This window comes from Oncorhynchus mykiss, chromosome 12 (assembly GCF_057628025.1).
Source record: "Oncorhynchus mykiss isolate SJ-2025 chromosome 12, ASM5762802v1, whole genome shotgun sequence".
In the NCBI taxonomy this organism is placed as follows: domain Eukaryota; kingdom Metazoa; phylum Chordata; class Actinopteri; order Salmoniformes; family Salmonidae; genus Oncorhynchus; species Oncorhynchus mykiss.
The window spans coordinates 38,746,073-38,768,985 of record NC_143033.1 but is presented as its reverse complement, the minus strand read 5'-3'; the positions used below and the strand labels follow the sequence as shown (position 1 = coordinate 38,768,985).

Genomic DNA, 22,913 nt, shown 5'->3' with positions numbered 1-22,913 from the left:
AACAGAGTGCCCCATGGTGGGGGTGGGGTTGTTATGGGCAGGCATAACCTACGGACAACGAACGCAATTGCATTTTATAGATTGGCAGTTTGAATGCACAAAAATATCACGAAGCCAATTGTGAAGGCCATTTTTTTAAGGTATCTGTAGCCAAAAGATACATATCTGTATTCCCAGTCATGTGAAATCCATAGATTAGGGCCTAATGAATTATTAGAATTTACTTTTTTCCTCATATGAACTATAACTCAGTAAAATTGTTGAAATTGTTGCATGTTGCGTTTATATTTTTGTTCAGTATATATTGTCACCTCTCTGCATTGATGTGTGGAGAAATGTATTAATCATTTTTCATTCTGTGTGAAACTTTTTTCTGAATTTTTTTTTACAAGTCTGAATATGCCAGATTTCAAACTTCAGTTACCCTTGGGCTACCTGGTATAATCTAGTTAATACTAGTGAGTAGGCCTACTTTTCTACTGATACATAAACACTTTTAGCTACATATTATTTTCTTATGCAACTGTTGGCCGGATTCAGTCTTACCTCTCCTTCATGATTTTCGTCCAATTTTGAAGAGTTAAAAATGTACAGGAAAATGGTTATTTATTTGGTTCTATAGTTCTAGCCTTATTGTTGCGTCATAATGACATGGAAATTTTATAACGATACAATAGTATTAACGTTAGTGATGTTATGTCTAGACAAGAGCCATACCTAGCCTTCTATTTAGAAATTCGAAGCTATAAGTATTTAAAAAAATCAGTTTTTGTCATTCTAGCTGCCCAATATGCGGTCTCAATTCTCAGTTATAAATGTTACAAAGGCAGCCAAAGAAATGTGGTCTATTTCAAATAGTTACAAAATAAAACAAAAATTGTACTGTAATGCCTTTTAATTGATGGTGTGAAAATGCTGATTTGGTTCGTCGTTGGGCTTCTTGGGTCTCCACAATGGTACTTGTGCCTTGTGGTCCACAAAGCCCGTCTCTTCCTGGTTCATCCACGGAGTTCTAGGTTCAACCAACGATGTGTTTGTTATGTGCTCCGCCAGAAAAGTAGACGGCGATACTGTGCATGCAACATCTTGTAGTACCAGATGACGACTACAGACAAAAAGGGCGCGGGAAATTTGGAAATGGCTGAGTACATAACCAGTGAGGGTAAGGGGCAAAATAATAAGAAAATTATGAATTCTTTACGAATAGACATTCCAGTATATGTAAATAGTTTGTTTGACATGTTCGCCTAAATGGTTGCCTATCCATTAACGCCAATAGTATGTGTTTCGCACTAAAATGCATTCCTCGACGCGTCCGTAGTCATCGCAATAGACTATGTAGCCAGCTAACGTTAACTAATTAGCTACTCCAAAGATATTGGTCATTCATCTGACTACTAGCTAGCCTAGTTGTTTCTTAGGTCAGCAAGGTGTTTCAGAAGTGGCTTGCGTGATTAACTAGTAGATTGTAACGGCCTAATGTGATGTTTCATTAGCCGATACATGTTAGGTAGCTAATGTTTAGCGTAGCACAGGGACTTTTCAATATTTCCTCAATTCCCCACTTGGAAGACAACCAGTGTATTCTAAACGTGTCTAGTTGCAGGCTATTCGTTTGAATTTAGAAAATGCTCCGTAATTATATCAGTGCTCCCACATGAAGTAACTTTAATACAAATGCTAGGCAGGTTTCTATTAACCCAGGTTTATTCGACAAAATAAATGTAATTGCGACGTGTAATGGAAACGGCAGATGGGAGACATTTTCTAAACTAAAGATCGATATCAATTTTTATCTGTTCGACAGAGGGCGAACTTTGTGACATGATGATGGAAACGGTGTTTTTGGAATATATTATGGTTGCCGAATCATTTTGAATGTACCCGGGACACGTGATGTCACCTTAACTATTAAAATGCATATGTCTTGCAAAATATATTTTTTAAGCTATAAAATATTGTTCTGATTTTCAAGAATGCCTGAATTGTTTCACCTTGCTTTTCTGGTTGGCTGGCAAGTTTGACCATCAGATTATTGCAGATCTACAGTAATGCAAGTTTCACCATGGTGATATGTTAGCCATGATAATTATAACAGTCTGATGGCCTTGAGATAGAAGCTGCTTTTCAGTCTCTCGTTCCCAGCTTTGATGCACTGGTACTGACCTCTCCTTCTGGATGATTGCGGGGTGAACAGGCAGTGGCTGTTGCGCCTTCTTCACCACGCTGTTTGTGTGGGTGGACCGATTCAGTTTGTCTGTGACGTGTATGCCGAGGAACTTAAAACGTTCCACCTTCTCCACTACTGTCCCGTCGATGTGGTTTGGGGGGTGCTCCCTGTGCTGTTTCCTGAAGTCCACGATAATCTCCTTTGTTTTGTTGATGTTGAGTGTGAGGTTATTTTCCTGACACCACACTCCGAGGGCCCTCACCTCCGCCCTGTCTCATCGTTGTTGGTAATCAAGCCTACCACTGTAGTGTCGTCTGCAAACTTGATGATTGAGTTGGAGGCGTGCGTGGCCATGGCAGTCATGGGTGAACAGGGAGTACAGGAGAGGGCTGAGAACGCACCCTTTTGGGGCCCCAGTGTTGAGGCTCAGCGGGGTGGAGATGTGGTTTCCTACCCTCACCTGGGGGTGTCATTTCAGCTCATGAAACATGGCACCAACTCTTTTCATGTTGCAGTTGTATATTTTTGTTCAGTGTATTAACGCCCATCAGCCAGCTGGAACAGAGTAGTAGTCTGACTAGGTGATACTGTATTTTTAATAGCTATTGCATGACATATTTTGTGAAACAACATAGCTAGCTAGGTAGTTTTAACTACAGTACAGGAATGTTTGGTCAGTTGATTGTATTTTTATTGCTATAAACCTGAGGTTAACTATAAAAAGTGATTATTGTTGTTATCCAACCAGATCATAATGTCTGTACACTTTTCTATTTATCAGCAGCACATTTTACAACCAGGGGAAAGGAGAGAATGAGCCAGTTGTAAATGTTTTGACTGGTTAAATTTGTACAAAGCACATTAGAGCCAAGAGGAACTCACACTGTACAGAACTTGGGCCCTATTTCCAATGTGGTCGTTGAAGGAATAGACAGACCGCAGGATTAACCAATATAAATACAGTTCTCCATCCAGCGTTTGTACTGTCATGAAAAGTCATGGCATTTTAAAATTGTTTTCCAGGCCAAGAAACATTTTGGGAAAATTATAAAATGAAAAGTCATGAAAATGAATTTTATAATTTCTTTTAATGTAGTTTTATTTAGGCACATTTTCTAAATATTTGATCAATCAAATAAAAAATATACATATCAGCCAGGATCAGCATGACACTTTAGTGTCTGTTTGCGCGCATCACTTGCATGTGATGCTCCCGAGTTGTGCAGCGGTCTAAGGCACTGCATCTCAGTGCTAGAGGCGTCACTACAGACACCCTGATTCGAATCCAGGCTGTATCACAACCGGCCGTGATTGGGAGTCCCATAGGGCGGCCCACAATTGGCCCAGCGTCGTCCGGGTTTGGCCGGTGTAGGCCGTCATTGTAAATAAGAATTTGTTCTTAACTGGCTTGCCTAGTTACATTAAAAAATATATAATAGTAATTTATGCATGTGTGCGAGAAGAGTGGGCCTTTGCCCAAGGAGAGAGAGACGCACATTGACGTAGCCTATAAAATATTATAGAGAACAGACTAACTAGGTAGCCAATTCAAAAACATATATTGTTCTATAGTTCGCTGTTTAGCTATTATTTGTATGCGTTGTTTTTGTCATGTCCCCCCAAAAATTCCACCGACACTTGCAAATAAGGCCATACAAAGTTGATTTGCTATTTTTGAATGATTTGCTTTTTCCATTAATAATTTAAACTATTTTTGACGAAACGAACGTAAGTAAGTGTAAGTGCCTTGCACAGCGACAGGAAATGGTGCATGGGATCAGAGAGCAGCCTTCCAGTGTCTATCACATTACGCTAACTTTTTTATGTACGTATAAAAAGGAAGCGCCAATTGTTGGTAATGCCACCAACTGTTTGTCATGGAAATTTGGTTAAAAGTCAAGGAAATTTTATCTGTAAAAATATGAATGAACCCTGTGCATCCCAATGTAAAGACAATATTTTGCCTTCTTTTTTTCTAGAGGAGGCAACGTCTTCCTCCTCCCTCGAGCTGTACGAGGCACAGTTCTTTGGTTTCACCCCTCAGACCTGCATGGTGAGAGTATACAGTGCCTTTCAGGACTGCCTGAATGAATTGCTACTTGTCGTAGAAGCAGTGTTCGTGAGAAAACTAAGCGGGACTGAACCAAAGGAAGAGCAACTACATTTAAGGGCAAGAGAATGCACCCAAAAGTTGCAGATATTCCTTCAGGAACGCTTCAAGCGTCTGTCTGGTCGCATGGAAACCGTTTTGGTCAACAACGTCCTCTCAGTCCCGCCAAATGTGTTGCTGCCTGAAGACCAGCCACACAAAAAGTACCCTCAACGTTTAGAGGAGGTTCTTAAGCTGGAGTCTTCCCTGGCAGAGCTGCAACAAGCGTACCAAGTGGAGGTGTGTGCCAGGCAGGCCTTGCTGGCTGAACTGGAGGAGCAAAGAGAGGTCCAAGAGCAGCTGGATGGGATCCTGAGATGGATTGGAGAACTACAGGCAGCATGGATGCAAGAGGGAATGGGCAGCTTTCACAACAGCTTCTGTGTGATGATGCAGTCAGTCAAGAAACTGCAGGCTGTCTTTGGAGAGATCAATAAGAAAAGCAAAAGACTGAATGAGGACTCGTCAGTGGGATGGACCCACATGGTGTAAAATACTTGTTAGTGGTGTTGTGAGATGGGTAGGTTGCAGGTGACTTGGAATAGCACCCTCTGTCAGACAAAAGACAAATAGAATTCTATGCCTTTGGATGTATTAACAATTATACAATTTGTCAGACACAAGTCTTACAAACAAGAATGTGAGCAGTTTTTAAACCTCAATTCATCTTTGGTTTGATATATTTACCTTTTGATGGTTTACTATACATTCTAAATATATATTATCCACAATTTGAGTAGTAAGAGGCTCAAGCAGTTAGTCTTCTTTTTATTTTTATCTCCCAGTCTTAACTCTGGTTCTTTGAAAAGCATTTTTTATTTTTTATAAATGTATGTTAATTAGTGAATGAACTTTGGAGCCATAGTCACCACAAGGGGGAAGCATTGGTTTGTTATTGCCATCTCAAATGTAAATTGACCAAGCAGTGCCATTGTACAGTGTGAATTATTTTTGATTCGTTGCCGTATTATCTTTTTGGCAAAATCATTAAATGTACAACACTTTAATAATTTTGAATGAATAAAAGTGTAATTGTGCAATTGCATCTGATTTAAATCAGGTATCATTTAAATCACTCCAATCCTTTCTCATCATGGTCTCTAAGTCAGATGCAGTCTAGGCTTGTCTGTGATGTCTAATGCTGTATGATGTTGACTGACTGAAGTAGCTGGTTTGACAGTGGGCTGCTCTGACAGTATGGTCTTGTTGGGAGTCCCAGCAGTGATCATACAGTTGTGTGATGTCCATGACTGGAACCCCAGGCTCCATATTCACAAAGGGTCCTTCCTGTTAATGGATACCGGGAATGTAATTACAGCCTATGTTTAAAAAATACAATAAAAACACATTTAATTGAATGTTGGCCTACATTTTACCAGCAGAGAGTACATTCAAATAGGTGTACAGATTTCCCCCCCCCAAACAAGGCAATATGCACTGGACATCCAACATGTTGTTCTGGTTTCAGTATGTTCAGATGCACATTTACATGCATGCTCACAACCCAATTCTAAATTCATTGTATAATTATTTGAATCATTTGTTAGCCTGTTGTGGTGGATCCAGTCAGGTAACATCAAAGTAGCATAACATGTCTGTGAAGTCAGGTTCAAACCTTTTCATGCTCATAATTAAACATGAGACGTATGTCTGGTTTCTTTTTATTTCTGAAGCCTGGGGATACTTTTATCTCAATCTCTTCATTCAAAGACTCAATCATGGACACTCTTACTGACAGTTGTGACTGCTTTGCGTGATGTATTGTTGTGTCTCTACCTTCTTTGTGCTGTTGTCTATGCCCAATAATGTTTGTACCATGTTTTGTGCTGCTACCATGTTTTGTTGCTACCACGCTGTGTTGTCATGTGTTGCTGCCTTGCTATGTTGTTGTCTTAGGTCTCTCTTTATGTAGTGTTGTGTTGTCTCTTGTGATGTGTTTTGTCATCTTTTTAAATTTTTATCTCAGCCCTCGTCCCCACAAAGGCCTTTTGACTTGCCTAGTTAAATAAAGTTAAAATAATACTTTCACATCTTAGTCTACTCTGAATATTAATGTTGTGGTTTATTATGTATAAATGTTCCACAGCCACCTCACAATTCCAAGACGTGTAAAGGCACTAAATATTTATCCAATGCAGTAGATGTGAGTATGCACAATGGAAACTTAGATCACAAAGAATTGGTACCGTTTGAAAAATGTACAACATTTTTGCCAAATTTCCATACAACTATTGTGAATGTTATGGTACATAGAGTGTATTGTACAGTAGTTTTGCTCTCCCAAAAAGTGACATGTCTTAGATGTAGTGCTGCTGGAGGGCTAGCACTGAGCCTGAGCAGAATAAAAAGGATGAGGAAAGCAGTGAGGGGTCTGAATATGGGGGAGGGGAGGACTGGGTTAGCAGCCCCACCCTCTCGCTCTCTTTCATCTCTCTCTCCCGTTAACGCCAAAGCAGCGGGGGGGCACCCAAACGAGCCCAAGGACGCAGGGTTGGAGCCTCTCATCAGTAGGGTGGAATGGGAAGACTGGACAGGCTGCCTACTGTAAGCCCTTCCTCTCTCTTCAATCCCCTTCTTTCCCATTCCCTCTTTGCATCTCCCTCTCTCCCTACCCTGCCACTGTTGGATTACACCGGGGCTCAAGTCCGCTGATAAATAACTTATCTTTCTTTTTCCACCTTCTCACTCAGCCAGGACACGTTGCTGACAGGGCTGCAGACTAGCAGCTATCCCTGAGTGGGCCCGAAATAGTGTTTCTGTCAGATAGGGAGCCAGTGAGGCAGGAGGGCAATGTTAATGAAGTTCAATCTGGGATGGGGTGATTAAGAAGGGTGGAGTGGGGGAAGAGAGACCCTATTAGGTTAGTGATAGAGTGAGAGCTCTTTCTCAGTGCAATGGGGGATACAGGGATAATGCTGATTTGAGTATGTACAGGTTTGCTTGGTGCCCTTCTTGACCTGCACACAATGAAAAGAGTGACTCTTCCGGGGCGACATTTTAACATCCCAATCTATAGTGCCACTATGATTGGTCTTGAATGTCATGATATGCAAGGAGGGTAGTATGATCAATATTGTGGGTGTAGTCAGAGGTTTCTCTACGGTTGGCTAGGTCTTATGCTGATGTAGCTACAGAAATTAAAGCTTTATTTGCAGTTAAATTGCATAATGTGAATACTGACATAGTGAAGTAACTCAAATGTGATTCAGAGATCAAAATAAGGGAAACAATTTGACTTCATTTGAGCAGTGGTGTAAACTTAAGTGAAAATACTTTGAAGTACTACTTAAGATGTTTTTTTGGGGGGTGTCTGTACTTTACTATTTATATTTTTGACAATTGTTACTCCACTACATTCCTAAAGAAATTAATGTACTTTTGACTCCATAAATTTTCCCGTGACACCCAAAAGTGCTCATTACATTTTCAGTGCTTAGCAGGAAAATGGTCCAATTCACACACTTACCAAGAGAACATCCCTTAACATCCCTACTGCCTTTGATCTGGCGGCTCACTAAACACAAATGCTTTGTTTGTAAATTATGTTGGAGTGTGCCCCCAGCAATCTGTAAATAAAAAAAAAAAACATTGTGCCATCTGGTTTGCTTAATATAAGGAATTAGAAATCATTTATACTTTTGATACTTAAGTATATTTAAAACCAAATACTTTTAGACTTTCAATTTTACTTGAGTCATTTTCTATTAAGGTATCTTTACTTTTACTCAAGTATGAAAATTGGGTACTTTTTCCAGCACTGTTCAAGAGCATGTTGAACAATTTACAATTGCGATTACAGAAGGCCTGTAGTGTGAATATGCAAACATTTATATATATATATTTTTTTTAATCAGGTAGTTCATATTATTTATGATCTCTTGTCCGTTTCCATTGTGCTTCCATCTATTGGTAAGTCCTTTTAGAAAATGGGATGTTGAGATAAGATCATAAAGCGTATGAGTAATGGAGGATCAATAGGGCTTGTGGAAAGTTCTCCTTGGGCTAAATTTACATGGACAGATTATGCAGCCAATCAATGGAAAAAAGCTGCTCAATTATGCATACACAAATGGCTGGTTAAACAAAACTGGCTAAACAGTGACCCTATGGTCATATGTCCTTACATGAAGTTGTCAATAAGATTTAGGTTTTCATTGAGCATGGCTACTTTTAGCTATTTATTTCCTCATTGAGAAATGTACACAATCTTGTCCCACTCAGGTTTACGTAGTGGCCTAGTTGAATTAGACACATAAGACTCAAATATGCACATTTATATAAAAAATATATTCTGTCCAATTCTTACATGGACATATAAGGCACATCATAAAAACTCAGAGTACAGTATGTTTCAGTACGCTTGTGGCTGGCAGAACATGGATTAAAAAGAGAATTCATCTTTATTCAGCATGGCACATGGGGAATAACCCTGGCATGAGTTCCCCACACTCAAGCAATGATTACACATATTCAGGGTTTCTGTGGTTTCAACTACACTCATGTTCCTATAGCAACCAGAAAATGCAGGCAGCAGAAACTATGCTTGTTATTCATCTTAGGTGCTTTTAGTTTCTTCCAGACAGTCAAACAGCATTCTGAAGTAGCCAAGCGTAGCCTTCTTTCACCAGCTATGTGACATTTTTGGTGGGGTTGAAACAAACATTTCTTAAATGAAATGAATAAAAGTCTAGCCATGTACACTATAGATAGAAAAGTATGTGGACACCCTTCAAATTAGTGGATTTGTCTTTTTCAGCCATACCCCTTACTGATAGGTGTATAAAATCGAGCACATAGCCATGCGATCTCCATAGCTTGGCAGTAGAAGGGCCTTACTGAAGAGCTCAGTGACTTTCAACTTGGCACTGTCGTAGGATGCCACCTTTCCAACAAGTCAGTTTGTCAAATTTCTGCCCAGTTAGAGGTGCCCCGGTCAACTGTAAGTGCTGTCATTGTAAAGTTGAAACGTCTTGGAGCAACAACGGCTCAGCCGCGAAGTGGTAGGCCACACAAGCTCACAGAACGGGACCGCTAAAGTGCGTAGCGCGTAAAAACGTCTGTCCTCGGTTGCAACACTCACTACCAAGTTCCAAACTGCGCCTGAAAGCAACGTCAGCACAATAACTTTTCGTCGGGAGCTTCATGAAATGGGTTTTCATGTCCGAGCAAGCCTAAGATCACCATGCGCAATGCCAAGCGTCGGCTGGAGTGGTATAAAGCTTGCTGCCATTGGACTCTGGAGCAGTGGAAACACGTTCTCTGGAGTGATGAATCACGATTCACCATCTGGCAGTCCGATGGACGAATCTGGGTTTGGTAGATGCCAGGAGAACGCTACCTGCCCGATTGTATAGTGCCAACTGTAAAGTTTGGTGGAGGAGGAATAATGGTCTGGTCCTGTTAGTTCGGGCTAGGCCCCTTAGATCCAGTGAAGGGAAATCTTAACGCTACAGCATACAATAACATTCTAGACCATTCTGTGCTTCCAATTTTGCAGCAACAGTTCGGGGAAGGCCCTTTCCTGTTTCAGCATGACAATGCTCCCATGCACAAAGCGAGGTGCGTACAGAAATGGTTTGCCCAGACCGGTGTGGAAGAACTTGACTGGCCTGCACAGAGCCCTAACCTCAACCCCATCACCCAACATCAGTGCCCGACCTCCGTAATGCTCTTGTGGCTGAATGGAAGCCAGTCCCCGCAGCAATGTCCCAACATCTAGTGGAAAGCCTTCCCAGAAGAGTGGAGGCTTTCATAGCAGCAAAGATGGGACCAACTCCATGTTAATGCCTATGATTTCGGAAGGAGTTGTTCGACGTGTATTTTGATATAGAATTAATTAATTTTCTAAAGAAATTGCACATATGCCTACAATTACAGAACTGTATTGGGAATTTCTGTTGGCCACAAAACACATTTATTCAATCTAGCACTCCGTATGATCAACTACATTTATTTTCCTGTGCATCCCCTCCCAACGGCCTCCAAGCCTTTGTTCCTCCGTGGCTGCCCTTTGAGGACAGGCTATCATTGGATTGGGGTGGCCCTGGCCTGCTCTCCAGGGTGCTGAAAGGCCATTGCTCTCCTGCTGCTGCTCCTTTCTCTAGCCTCCTAATGGAACAAGGCTACTGGTTAACCTTCACCTTCATATACCCTAGACACCACTGTTCCCATAGCTTTTCTATTTGTTTTTACTGGCCAGTTATTGAGCCTGAGCTTGTAATTACACTGATGTTCTACTCTGATCTATGTTTACTGCTAGGACAATAGAGACAAGGTGGTTTCTGCCTACCATTTAGATGTCCAGCTCACAGCTTGGGGATATTTCTCAACGGTCTCGGTTGAAAGAAAAGACTGGCACAAATACAAGCAGACTCCAGCAATTTCTTAGCAGCAGCTCAGGTATTCTGGAAAGCTAACAACACCATCACTTTTTAGGCTTTTGCCTCAAAGGGATTTTCTGTCTTCTGGGGCAGTGGTGACAAATTCCACATTTTCCTGAGTGTAAAATCAATTAAAACATACTTCAAATAACTGTGAAACCCCAATTTCAAGCTTGTAATTTTTGGGCAAAACATAAGGAAACATTTCAGACTTTTGTGAAGAAAAAAAAACTTAACACAAAGTATCAGGTGTGATTATAGAAAAATATTTATCAAGGATCTGAACCTTGATAAATAAACATTCTCATTATATTTATTTTTTTGGAGCAATTAAAAATGGCAACATACTGCCTAAATTACAACATACAGTAGTTTCAATAAATAGTTAGCACCAATACTCCATGATGCATTGTGCTTGTAAACAGATACTATAGTTAGGGACGGTTTTCTACTTTGTAAGTAGGCTTATTTCCCATCATTTAATGGTGGATAACCTGGAACAGGACTTCCCAGCAGACAGAGAGCAGACAGAGGCTCATCCCTTGGCCTTTGGGGTGTGACCTGACCCAGTCAGAGAGTGGTGGGCAGTGAGGGGGAGGGACTGGCCCTGGTACAGCCTAGCAGACAGCTGGTGACAGATTGAATTATCCTGGCTGGCAGCCCACTAGAGTCAGGGAGAGGAGAAGACAAAAGCCCTCCTACGCACCCACCCGCTCTGCCTGGCCCGCAGTCTGGGAGTGGAGGAGGACCCCCCCCAAGCTTCTCTGTCTATATGGAGCTCCATGGTTACCAACACTCCCAACACTTGACATTACAGACAGGCAATGGACAGCTAGAGATGGACATAGAATACAGTCTCTGAAGAGTGTACAAAACATAAAGGACACCATCCTAATATGAAGTTGCAAAAGGATGCTGGCCCATGTTGACTCCAAAGCTTCCCTCAGTAGTGTCAAGTTGGCTGGATGTTTGGGTGGCGGACCATTCTTGATACACATGGGAAACTGTGAAAAACCCAGCAGCGTTGCAGTTCTTGACACAAACCTGTGCGCCTGGCACTTACTACCATACCCTGTTCAAAGGCACTTAAATCTTTTATCTTTCCCATTTACCCCCTGAATGGCACACACACACAATCCATGTCTCTAGGCTTAAAAATCCTTCTTTAACCTGTCTCCCCTTCATCTACACTGATTGAAGTGGATTTAACAGGTGACATCAATAAGAGATCATGGCTTTCACCTGGTCAGTCTATGTCATGGAAAGAAAAGGTGTCCTTAATGTTTTGTACACTGTGTACATTGAGGTGATAGAAAATGATGGTGAAGCAAATAGTCTGCTGGCAATTTTGAGGTCAGCATGAACTGATGGGACTTTAATTTTCAAAAGCACCAAAACCTTTCAATGAGAATGTGCAATTTGCACCTCACGAAAAAACCCTCAAAAAAATTGCCTCATTATGAAAAGACGTGCATGTTTTTTCTTTATTCTACATAGGCAGCTATTAGGACACCTCAGACAATGGGCGAGGCATGAGTGGCTGGGTGAGGCAGCTGTCACAGCGGACGCGGGGAGTCGCGGCTCTCTTTCTCCTAGTTGTCACTCAGCCTGGAGGGTCCAGAGACGGCTCCTGCTGGCCAATTATCCCCCCAGAACCAACTAAGGCCCTGTAATGGCAGCCTTGCTGGCCCAGTGCCAGGTCAGGAGGGGAACAACGGCTGGTCCAGAGAGAGGTAGGGCAGAACAGGGCCACTCCCCGGCCTCAAGAGCAAGACGTCCCACTAAGGAAGGGGCCTTTACCCCCCTGCTGTTCCCTCATGTCCTTTCTCTTGTGCTGAAAGAGAAAAACATAAGGCCTGAATTCAATTTCCCAATGGTGTTTAAATGATAATACGGGGTAGTAATGACTGAGTGTGGGTGGCATTCAATCAATTATGTACGTTTTACTGTTTCATACTAGTTGATGTATAAAGTGTAAAGTCAATACAAACTTTTCTCAGATAGAATGCACTGCAGTGTAACCTGGATTCAAGCACTTTCAACCGAGGAACTCCTGTGTATTAAACTACTGTTCTTTACATTGAATAATAGACAGGGGAGCAGGTGACAGATCATTGTAGCCCACACCAGTCTCACAGTACTATTAAAATGACACAATGACAAATCAGAGCTCATACAGTGAATATGATTACCAAAACAGCAAAACACTTAAAACTGCATTGTTTGCATATTTTTTTCCTTGGCCAAAAATATCTGGGGGTCACTGTGTGTGAGACATCCATCATCCAGATTTATGTCAATGAATAAAATGCATGTGAATAGTCTACCACCATGCCCGATGGCGTACACACACCATCTGCAGTGGTGTTAACATTTCAGGTTTGTTTAGTCCCCAATATGTGACAAATAAAGGTATGGTGAAGTGTTACTAATGTAGTCGTAATCCTAGAGAAATTGTATCGATGTGTAAAATATAGATCTCTACAGAAGTCCAGAGAGGACATATGAATAAAAGGAATATTCCCTCGTTATGTTGAGTTCACAACTTATTTATCTCATGATCACAAACATAACAATAGTTTTGTCGATATTAAAATAATTTTCTCATGATCACGACATAACTTTTTTTTGTCTAGATCACAACAATTTTTTCATGATCACGACATAAAAGTTGTTTTGTTGAGATCCCGAGAAACTCTATAAATAAGAGGGGAGGGATTGATGATAGATTGACAGTATGGCTGAGGTGGCAGAGCCCATGGTGGATCAATGCATACATTTTTATTGTTTGCTACACTAAGGGATGGTACATTTAATTCTAACCATGCTTTCATTTGTGTTTGGAGCTCATTATTAGTTTACAAGTTAGAATGTTAGCAAGTTAATTGTCCCTTACCTTTGAGCTAAGAGACACTTAAGACCTGATTGATAGCTGACAGGCAGCACGGTCTCCCAGGCTGTGTGCCACCCCGAAGACCACAGCAAGCAACAACACAGCTAACTTGGCTAGTCTTGTGGGCGAACTAGCTCACTAGTTAGCTAGGTAGTCTTGTTAGCTAGCTAGCCAGTTATCTATGCTGATTGTTAGCTTGCATAACTGATATGTGTATAATTGTAAGGGACACTTCATGTTTTATGGATAATATTTACATTTACAGAGTGGGTGAGCTACATTCCCGACAGGCTGATCAGATTCAATAGCAGCCTCAGAGCTTGATCAGATTCAACAGAGAATGGTAAATCAAGATGCTGCCTTCTAGGCTGTTTCATAGGTAAAGCTCCTTGCAGGCAGATTAGCAATCAGTCCATTATGTATATGATCAAGAGTGGGCGTGCTTTATTCCTGGCATGCTGATCAGATCCCATAGCAGCCTCAGAGGCTGATAAGTCAGGATGCTGCCTTGTAGGCTGTCTGCAAGAAGCCTAACATAACACAAGTTGTTTTCATACGTAGTGATCATGAGATAAATCGTGATCTCCACATAACAAGGGAATTATATTTTTTATGAATATGTCCTCTCTTGACTTCTGTAGATTTCAGCTTGTTAGTTTTGATGAATAAATACACACTGGCAAGTACACATGAATAATATGGAACTATAGCCTACAAGGCATAGCCTGTTGCATGTTTATTTGATATGATACAAAAACATTGACAAGGGTAATGAATAGACAACACGTGTATCTGAATAACTTTAAAAAAAACATTCATAAGTACAAAACATAGAAAAATGCATGACCTTGTGCATCAAATCATAACACAAACTTAAGGTAGTGTAACATTTTGCCAGTATACATATACAGTATGGATGATAAACAGTTCCTTGAAATATATTAGAGCAACGTTAGTCTAGTTCACTCTGAATGTATTAGTTCTCAAACAAATGGGATTATTCCTCATCTTCACAATTTATACATTGTTATAGGCCTATAAGTTATTTCTAAGTTATCTATATAAAATATATGACAGTACAGGTGCAGCGCTCCTACAGTATGTGCCTGAAAGATGGAACTGGAAGTATTCAAAGTCTATTCAATTACAAATGTAATATTTTGTTCACTGTACAAGCCAGCACAGCAGCTTCGTAGCCAGTGCAATATAGTTAGTGCAACTGTGGAAAACCATCAAGGATATGTCCACATTATATAAACTAAAGGACCAAACGCCTAAAATGCAAGCTGCAATATGAATTAATTGAACTGGTGGAAGCAAAGTGTGAGCATCAGAAACCCTATGGGCTTATTTGGGTCAGAGCATGGATAGCAATGTACTGCACAGAGCCAACAAAACTCTACAGTCAGTGCTATTCTATAAAATTCATGTCTATCTGAATGTTCCACCCCACTAAATAGGCACCATACATACAGTACCATTTTTTACATGACAGTGGACAAGAGTTGTGTTTTATCAGCACAGCTATACATTGTGGAGGTCTATCATCACTCATTATCCTGAGTTTAAAGTCTTCCCCTTCAGTGTTCGTAGATCTAAAATGTACAAAAGAAATAAGTAATATGGCAGAAGCTCTTTTAAAGCCCATTGGAAGTCAAGCTGAAGCCATCCCCATTATGCTAACTGGGGTTGTTTTCAGACTGGCTGCATTTCTTTCTATTTATCAGTGTCCCGCTCTTTAACTATGGGGGAGTGTCTGAAATGGTACCCCAAAGTGCACTACCAGTTCCCTCAGAGAAAGACATCCATGGTTTGTGTGATGGCCTGTCGGCAGAGGGGACAGCTGTGCTGCTGGGGGGGCTGCTGTAGCAAGATGGCTGAGCAGTGGCGACACAGGCACAGGTGGCGGCAGGGCAGCAGCAACACGTTCTTGACCCTGTCCTGACAGATTACGCACTTCTTCCTCTCCTCATGCTCCTTCAATAGACTGAGGAGGCCAGTGTCAACTGGAGGGGCCTGGCTGCCTTGGCCAGAGGCAGGCTGCTGCTTCACTGTAGTCCTTGTTGTAGACTGGTGGTGGTATTGGTCTGGGTCAAGGTTGATGTCATCCCACCTACTGTCGAGGTGTTGAAGTGTTGAGTATAACTCCACTTGTTCTCTTCCAGTCTGTTCTGGGGGAAGAAGGGTACCTGTATGGTCAGTAGGAATACCTGGGGCCCTTGGATCCAGAACTAGGTGCCCCACTCCACCTTGGTCCACAGAAGTCTGTACTGTTCTGCCCCTTGGCTGTCTTGCTTGGGCCACCTGCCCCATAGCCTGTGGTCCAGCTCCATTGTCCTGAAGAGCTTGAGCTTGCTCCATGGCCAGCAGGTAAAGTCTATAGATGGTTCTCTGTAGACTTAGCATTCCTGGGATTGTGTTGACAAAGTGAAGACATTGCTGGGCCACATGACGAGGCAACTCTGGGTTGAGATATAGCAAGGTCAAAGCAACAATGACTGCTGTTAAGAGCAAGCCATAGATGTTGAGCATGAATACTGTGATAAAGACATGACCGAGGGAGCCCAGAAACTCAAGAGCTAGTTGGCAGGGTGTCCAAAGCAGTACAGAGGTGCCCACCAGGCAGCTGTATAGGAAGGTGAGAAGTGTGAGGGCCAGCTCCAAAGCTTTATGCAGGGGGCCTGACACTGCCTCCCAGGCCCCTACCATTGCAGAGAAGCAGTTCTGGGTACCAATGAGAAGAATGTTGACGATAGTGTTGACAAAGTAGAGAACGAGGCTGAACGCAATGCTAAAACCGTCACAAGTCTGTTTAAGCACAGTATGTCCAGACAGGAATCCGCGGTGTAGCAGCTCCTTGGTGCGCCATGCAACATGAGAAGAGAGGTGGCCCACCATTTTGAAACTCTCGAACACCCCTCCTAAGGTCTGAAGCCATCCCTCCAGTAGATTGAAAGCTCCGTGTGCTGTGCTTGTGACCACCTCTGTTACAGTGAGGAAAGAGAACAGTGCACAGTTCCAGTATTCTAGTAAGATGGAGCCACTCGGGACCACTTGCAGGTCGTGCATTGATGAACCCATGTTGGAGAAAAGTCGGCCTAGCCAATTCACAAACCAGATGACCAAGTCTAGTAGAAGGCAAAAAGTGTCCAGGCATTTCCCAATAGCACAGGAAGCAAAGTTCACTACATCCATATTAGTGTTCCCTACAGGAGACAAGAACGTGTTAAAGTTTGCCATTGGACTACATTTACGTTTAACACACTAGTTAGCTAGCATGCTATCAGTTAGGCTAAACAGCATAACTTTCAAGCTGTGCAACATTATTACGTGGCTAGTTAAAGCTATTATTCCTGATTACCAATGACATAACACGAACTGAGATTAACAGAAATTTTAAAAATGACACATTGAAGAAAAAACCTCTAGTATGCTATTTCTAATGCTAATGGAAACCCCACCCACTATCAGCTAGCTAGTTAGCAAGTTATGCTAGCTAACTATAGCAGATAAAATAGAAAACGGATCTCACCTTACATAGCGTATAACACGCTAACCAATTGCTACCAATGGGATAATTGGATTGACATAAACCCTGGTTGACACAATCAATAAAAATGTTTGCAGGCTCCAATCTAAAGACGCTGTCATTTTAGCCATCCATGTAAACACGACCAACCAGACAGGAAGATTACATTTTGAGAAGCCTATCTAGACGAAATAATCGAACTCAGATCTTGTGATGGTGACTGCTTCAACTATGATGCCTGCGAAAGAAATAAGAACGACAAAGAATAAAATAATAATAAATACAAATATTATATTCTAACTAATAATTAAATTGTAACAGTAGTTCGTTTATCATCAATCATAGTGACCTTATACTCTTAATCATATATATTTTTTATCATACTGTCATGTCCATATTATCCTGTTTTTGCATGGACAGTGGAAACATATTTATACATATTTAGTGCCATTACAGTTTATTTTCACATGTATTTTTCAATAGTTTCCCATGCTCTGGTGTTTCCTGGCTAGACAGTGGTCAACCGCAAAACTGTGAGATATTGCACACTCATGTCACCCCCTGTCATTCTGTGCTTTAAGAGACAATACAGGCCAAGTAATTTGATATATTTAATGTATTTACTTACCCACCTACTCACCTGAGGCAGCACCATTCATGTAGTAACACCATTAACACCACTGTACTGTAGGATATCCCAAATATAAAGCCATAATCTCACTCAACAATTCACTAACGACTCTAGAATGAGAAAATGTATCTTGGGCAGATCCTAGTCCATGTTGTGAGACACTAACATGCTATTTCTAATAGACGTCTTGTATCTCATTATGAGTCAATAAATCCCTCAGCACCAATGTATGTTATCTGTGATTGATCTCGCCAGCAAGCTTGCCCTGAGGACAGTCATAATGGAAGTGGCAAAAAAAAAATCACAAATTTGACTGCTTAACACCCATGTCCACCCCCATCCTGTCTGCTCAGGAACCGCAGCCAACCATGGCCCTTATCAAATCATCGCACAACCTGAATATATGGCTTCTTTTGGAGGGTTGAAAAGCACAATCAGTCATGTTCCTTCATCCCAGCTGTGCGTGTGATGTTGTCTTAGAAGAGAGAGCTGTTTTGCACCCACCTCTGTGCTTTCCCCACTATTTATGTCATGCTACTCGACTTTCTAAAAATATGTGGTAGTGTACAGACTAACACGAGTCAGTCAACAAAATGCCTCCATTTGGAGTCCAGAATAGGGTGTTACCCTCTTCAAATGACTTAAACCATACATCAAGCCCTCTTGCTCTTTAAGTGACATCATGGTATTCCATGGATGAGCCTCCAGGTTAACAGATAGGTAACCCAATGTCCACAGTTAGTCCTTTGTTATTTCCCAGACATTTTTCAGACAGCTGCAATCTCTCTAACTCTCTTTCACTCTCTCACTCCTCTCCCGTTTGTTGTTCTTGCCCATCTTATCACAGCTGCTGCTCTCCTTCAAGCCCAATGTGGAAAAATGGCATCAGACACCCTTCTCCTGCCAATTAGGACCCCCACTAAACACTCCTCATATAGGCCTTTGGAGCATTCAACACTTGTCCTTACTAATAGCACAATTGGATGCCTCCACTGTCTGACCCTGAAAGAGTTTCCATGTCTAATGTTTAAGATGTTCTGAGAACAGGAAGGCTTTTCAAGACTCTGCTGGTGGAAGTACACTGTCGGTATCCTAGGTTGATGTTTGATATAAACCCTTTCAATGTATCAAATAGGAAAGATAGTGGACATTCATAGATTGGTCAATAGAATAATGGCAATGATTCTAATGTAACAATTGGTTCCATAGACATAATAGAATGGGGGAATAGCACACTCAACTTATTGTTGAGAGGATAAGTACATTTTCCCATACAGCCAAGGACACACAGAACAACATTGCCTATAGTCTATTCAGGCTAAATTATATCTTGATAGCCTAAATAGAGCAAGCCTTCAGTTGGTAACTGAACAAATTAAAGAATAGCATTCATATTTTCTGGCACTCTGACAATTTTGAGGGTTGGGGGTTCTCTGCCTGTGAAAGTCCCCTTTACAAGAACAGCTGAGCTATAATTGCTTTCTTCGGTCGATGCTCATAGGCCATGCTCGGAGGTGAAATCTGCTGAATTGGCTGCCCTTGTCCTGGGCTGGCTGTGGGGATAGGGACCTTATCAATGGTCTGTCAACGAAGTCTCGAGGCTAACCTGAAGCATACAATCACACCCTTGTTCTCAACTGAAAATGTTACAGAAACAATTTAACACAACACATGTACATAACCTACAACAAACGGTTCAATCTTTAATTAAGTAACAGCTTTATTATGAGGGATGGATATATTATTAAAACCAACATTTTAAAATGCAAGGGTTGCCCATAGTTTATATAAGAAGTGACCATTCAAAGAAGCTTTTGATACGGAACCTACAGTATGTGGTTGAATTTTTCACAGCATAAAAAAAGCATTTTCCGACTCTTCGCCAAACCATCATGAGCTGAATTTCAATAAGCTACAACTGCTACCCTCACTATAATGTAAATAGAAAAATGACAAGAGCCAGAACTAGGAAATGGTATAATATGATAACATAGAAGTTATTGTAAAGTGTCTAGCCTTCTAATGATGATTAAGAGGTACCCTGATCCCATTTTAACACACTATATTTGGCTCCAAGTGACCACCTGGGTCCCACTTTGGCTCCACCCCTGTCCTCTACCCTGCCCAGCATTGTGTCTGGGATTCAGCCTACGGTCCACCCCCTCTCTCCACCTGACCAACCAGACCTTGATGTGTCTGAGCTGAGGAACACCAAGGTGTTTAATTTGTTAATTATGTTGGGTCACCATGGCAACGGCTGTTATAAGGGGTCAGCGTAGATGTTAGAGTCCTCTTCAGCACAAGCCATGTCATTGTAACTGAGCAATGTGAAGACTGGCACCAGTCACCAGTCACTCCTCCCCTAAACCCCCCAGAAACCCCCTTTCCACCCACCCGCACACACAAGAAGAGACATGATATAAAGAAACACTGTGCTGCCCTTTTTATTGACCTGTCTAAAGCATTCGACACTGTGTATCACTCATTACTTATTCAGAGGCTTTCATCAATTGGCACATTATACTTTATTATGGGTGATAGGTTCAGTACACATCATTGCATTTTCTATCAGAAAGTAGGCTGGCCCTCCTGGAAGTCTCGTAGATTGATGCATTACACTCTTTTTGTCTATAAAGCCTCTTGCATGAACTTCAGCCATAACTTACCTAATTGTTAACCTTCAGACGTATAAATAACCAGACTCAGGGACGGCTAACCCTGGAGTTCCCTTTAATCTTCACAGAGTTAAGAAAATCTGTTTTTAGTTTTTTTTGTGTGTCTCATGTGGAATGATCTCCAAAAGTCCATCAAGTTTATGTATTTGGTGCCTTTAGGGCAATCCAGGCGGATGTTAAAGGGCCTTTTTACTGAAGAATGTTTGTTTCAAATGAATGTGTTTTGATTTTGTGTTTGCTTGCATGTATTGTGTATTTGGTAGATATGTAGTGTAACTGTTGTTTATTGATGTGCTTGAAAGGTCGTCATTGTAAATAAAGGTGAAAGTGCAGATCAGACAATGGCTCGACGATTCAAAAGGCCCCCTCAGCTAGACCAGGCAATGGTCATTACAAATCCAATTGCAATGAGTCAACCTCTAGATTAGACCTGTTTAGCCTATTGCTCTTGGCACAATCCTGCACCTGTGTCTGAACTCACCTCCATTAACGATAAGCAGTATTGTCAGAGCTTCCGTATAGCTGAAAATCACCTTCTGACAATGTGGATTCACTTTGATCTTTGAATGTATCCTATGCCTCATGTTCTGGAATAATGGTGCCTATTAACAGAGTAATTCTGATGACTAGTCATGTGAATAAAACATAACCTAACTAATGATTATGGGCATTAAAAAACTACTGATTGTAATTTACTTCAATTAATCCCCAATCACAATCCTTGAAATGTCCTACTGTGGCATGAATATTTAGTTGCTTAACTCACTCAGACATTTAACATGAGTTTCAACTTGTCTTGACCTGGATGAATTCAGATTTTGGTTGAATAAGCTACAGGAAAACTAGCCACTATAACCAGAAAGAACTTAGTATCCTCAAGAGGGCATAATGTTGGTTACCATTCAGATTAAACACAACCTACCCACTGCGTCTCACACATTAGTGAAATGTTTGCTACAACTGAGATGAGAGAAATGTGTGATACCCTGAGGTGAATTTCAGTCCCGATACACACACTTTCATGGGAACACGGATCATACAGCTTCAGCTAATGACATACATGATTAACTTTGATAATAAAGTCAGAACAACGAGAGGTCAAGGTCACTTTTTGTACACTATGACCTATAATTAAGATCTTTGGAGCCCAAAACCTTCAGCAAACCTCCAGAAATAACCTTACAGTATTTGAACTTGGGAAGATGAGGAAAAAGAACCTTGACATTGTCCTCAGCTCTTGCATGTCATCTTCGCTTTTGGCTCTGGTGAGTCTGACACCCCTGTGGAGATACACTCTGTTCCCAATCTGTGTAACCAGACCTGCCAGTGCTAGATCCCGCTCCCGGCAACAAGGAGGAGAATGCTCAGGATCATCATGTTAGCTCTGTATCACTAGCCTACATCAGCTGCCCCACACTGAATGTCATTGAACAATATGTGCCATTTTGGGTTAGGTTCTTTGCCGTACCTGGTGCTGTGGCGAATTTGATCCAGAGGCCTACAGCTGTGTTGTCTTTACAAGCTGTTGTGTTGTCTTGTAGAGTGCTGTTGTTTTATATTTGTTTTACAGTGGTGCTGAATGTAACAGCAAGGTGAAGAAAGGACCAAAGAGTAAAAATAAAAAGTTTGGTGGTGTAAAAGAGATACACTATTTTAATTGAAATGTACACCAACGTGCTTGAGTATGACCAAGTGCAGCTACACCCTATCACTAATTAATGAATTCACCATCAAATCAATCAACCCAGTGAAAAGTGAAAATATAATCAAAATACATATATATTTTTAAGAACAGGCACATTAGGGTTCTCACTCACACAGTCATAGATATCATCTCATCAGCATTCTCTAGTGACAGAACACCTCCCGCTGTGGTATAAGATGACTATTCAGGTGGGACCTGCATGGCCATAGAGCTGGTCTTTGTCTGAAGAATACACATTCCCAATGCTGCATCATTACCGTGAGTAAGTCCATACAGTGGGGGTCTTATTCAAGACAAACACCAACCACCAGAATCAAACATTGTAGGGGAGAAGATTCCTGTATTGATTGCAAGTTTTGTCAGGAGAGTAGCACCTTTAGCATGACTTTGATCCCAGCAGCTCTTCCCTCTTAATTCTCCATTTACTATTTCTCATGGTTGTTTTGAGTATGTGAAACAGATAGTTTTGTTAGGGATTTCCATCGTGACTGCAAACTGTACACACTTACAAATTAGGGTTCTTCAAGTGTTTTTTGGTAAGGGTGATGGTTCTTTGCAGTTTAGTGATAATTGAAATTTAGGGGTTGTGGCTCATTCAAATATTTTGGTAAGTTGTTTCCTCACATCTTTTTTTTGTGCAAGCAAACCATGAATGAGAGCGTCATTCCAATTTATCTAATATGTTGTGTTGCAATGTTATATATTAAATATGACTAAGGGCCAGTAGCCATGTATTGTGAAATGTATGGTATAAATTTATGCTTTTCAATTCTCTCCACAA

The 22,913-nt window shown here is 41.2% G+C and overlaps 2 protein-coding genes across 2 annotated transcripts; one reads left to right on the top strand and one right to left on the bottom strand.

The window, feature by feature from the left end:
- Positions 1-1,000: 1,000 nt before the first annotated feature.
- mis12 (MIS12 kinetochore complex component) lies at positions 1,001-5,966 on the top strand. Its single transcript, XM_021623682.3, has 2 exons — positions 1,001-1,162; positions 4,150-5,966. Exons 1-2 carry the CDS (start codon positions 1,099-1,101, stop codon positions 4,809-4,811), a joined length of 726 nt encoding a protein of 241 aa, XP_021479357.3. The 5' UTR covers positions 1,001-1,098; the 3' UTR covers positions 4,812-5,966.
- An 8,320-nt stretch (positions 5,967-14,286) lies between these two features.
- LOC110537554 (E3 ubiquitin-protein ligase RNF26) lies at positions 14,287-17,372 on the bottom strand. Its single transcript, XM_021623681.3, has 2 exons — positions 17,125-17,372; positions 14,287-16,798 (listed from the first exon to the last, which is right to left on the bottom strand). The coding sequence occupies exon 2, from the start codon at positions 16,785-16,787 to the stop codon at positions 15,384-15,386; it is 1,404 nt and encodes a 467-aa protein (XP_021479356.1). The 5' UTR covers positions 16,788-16,798; positions 17,125-17,372; the 3' UTR covers positions 14,287-15,383.
- Positions 17,373-22,913: the final 5,541 nt, after the last annotated feature.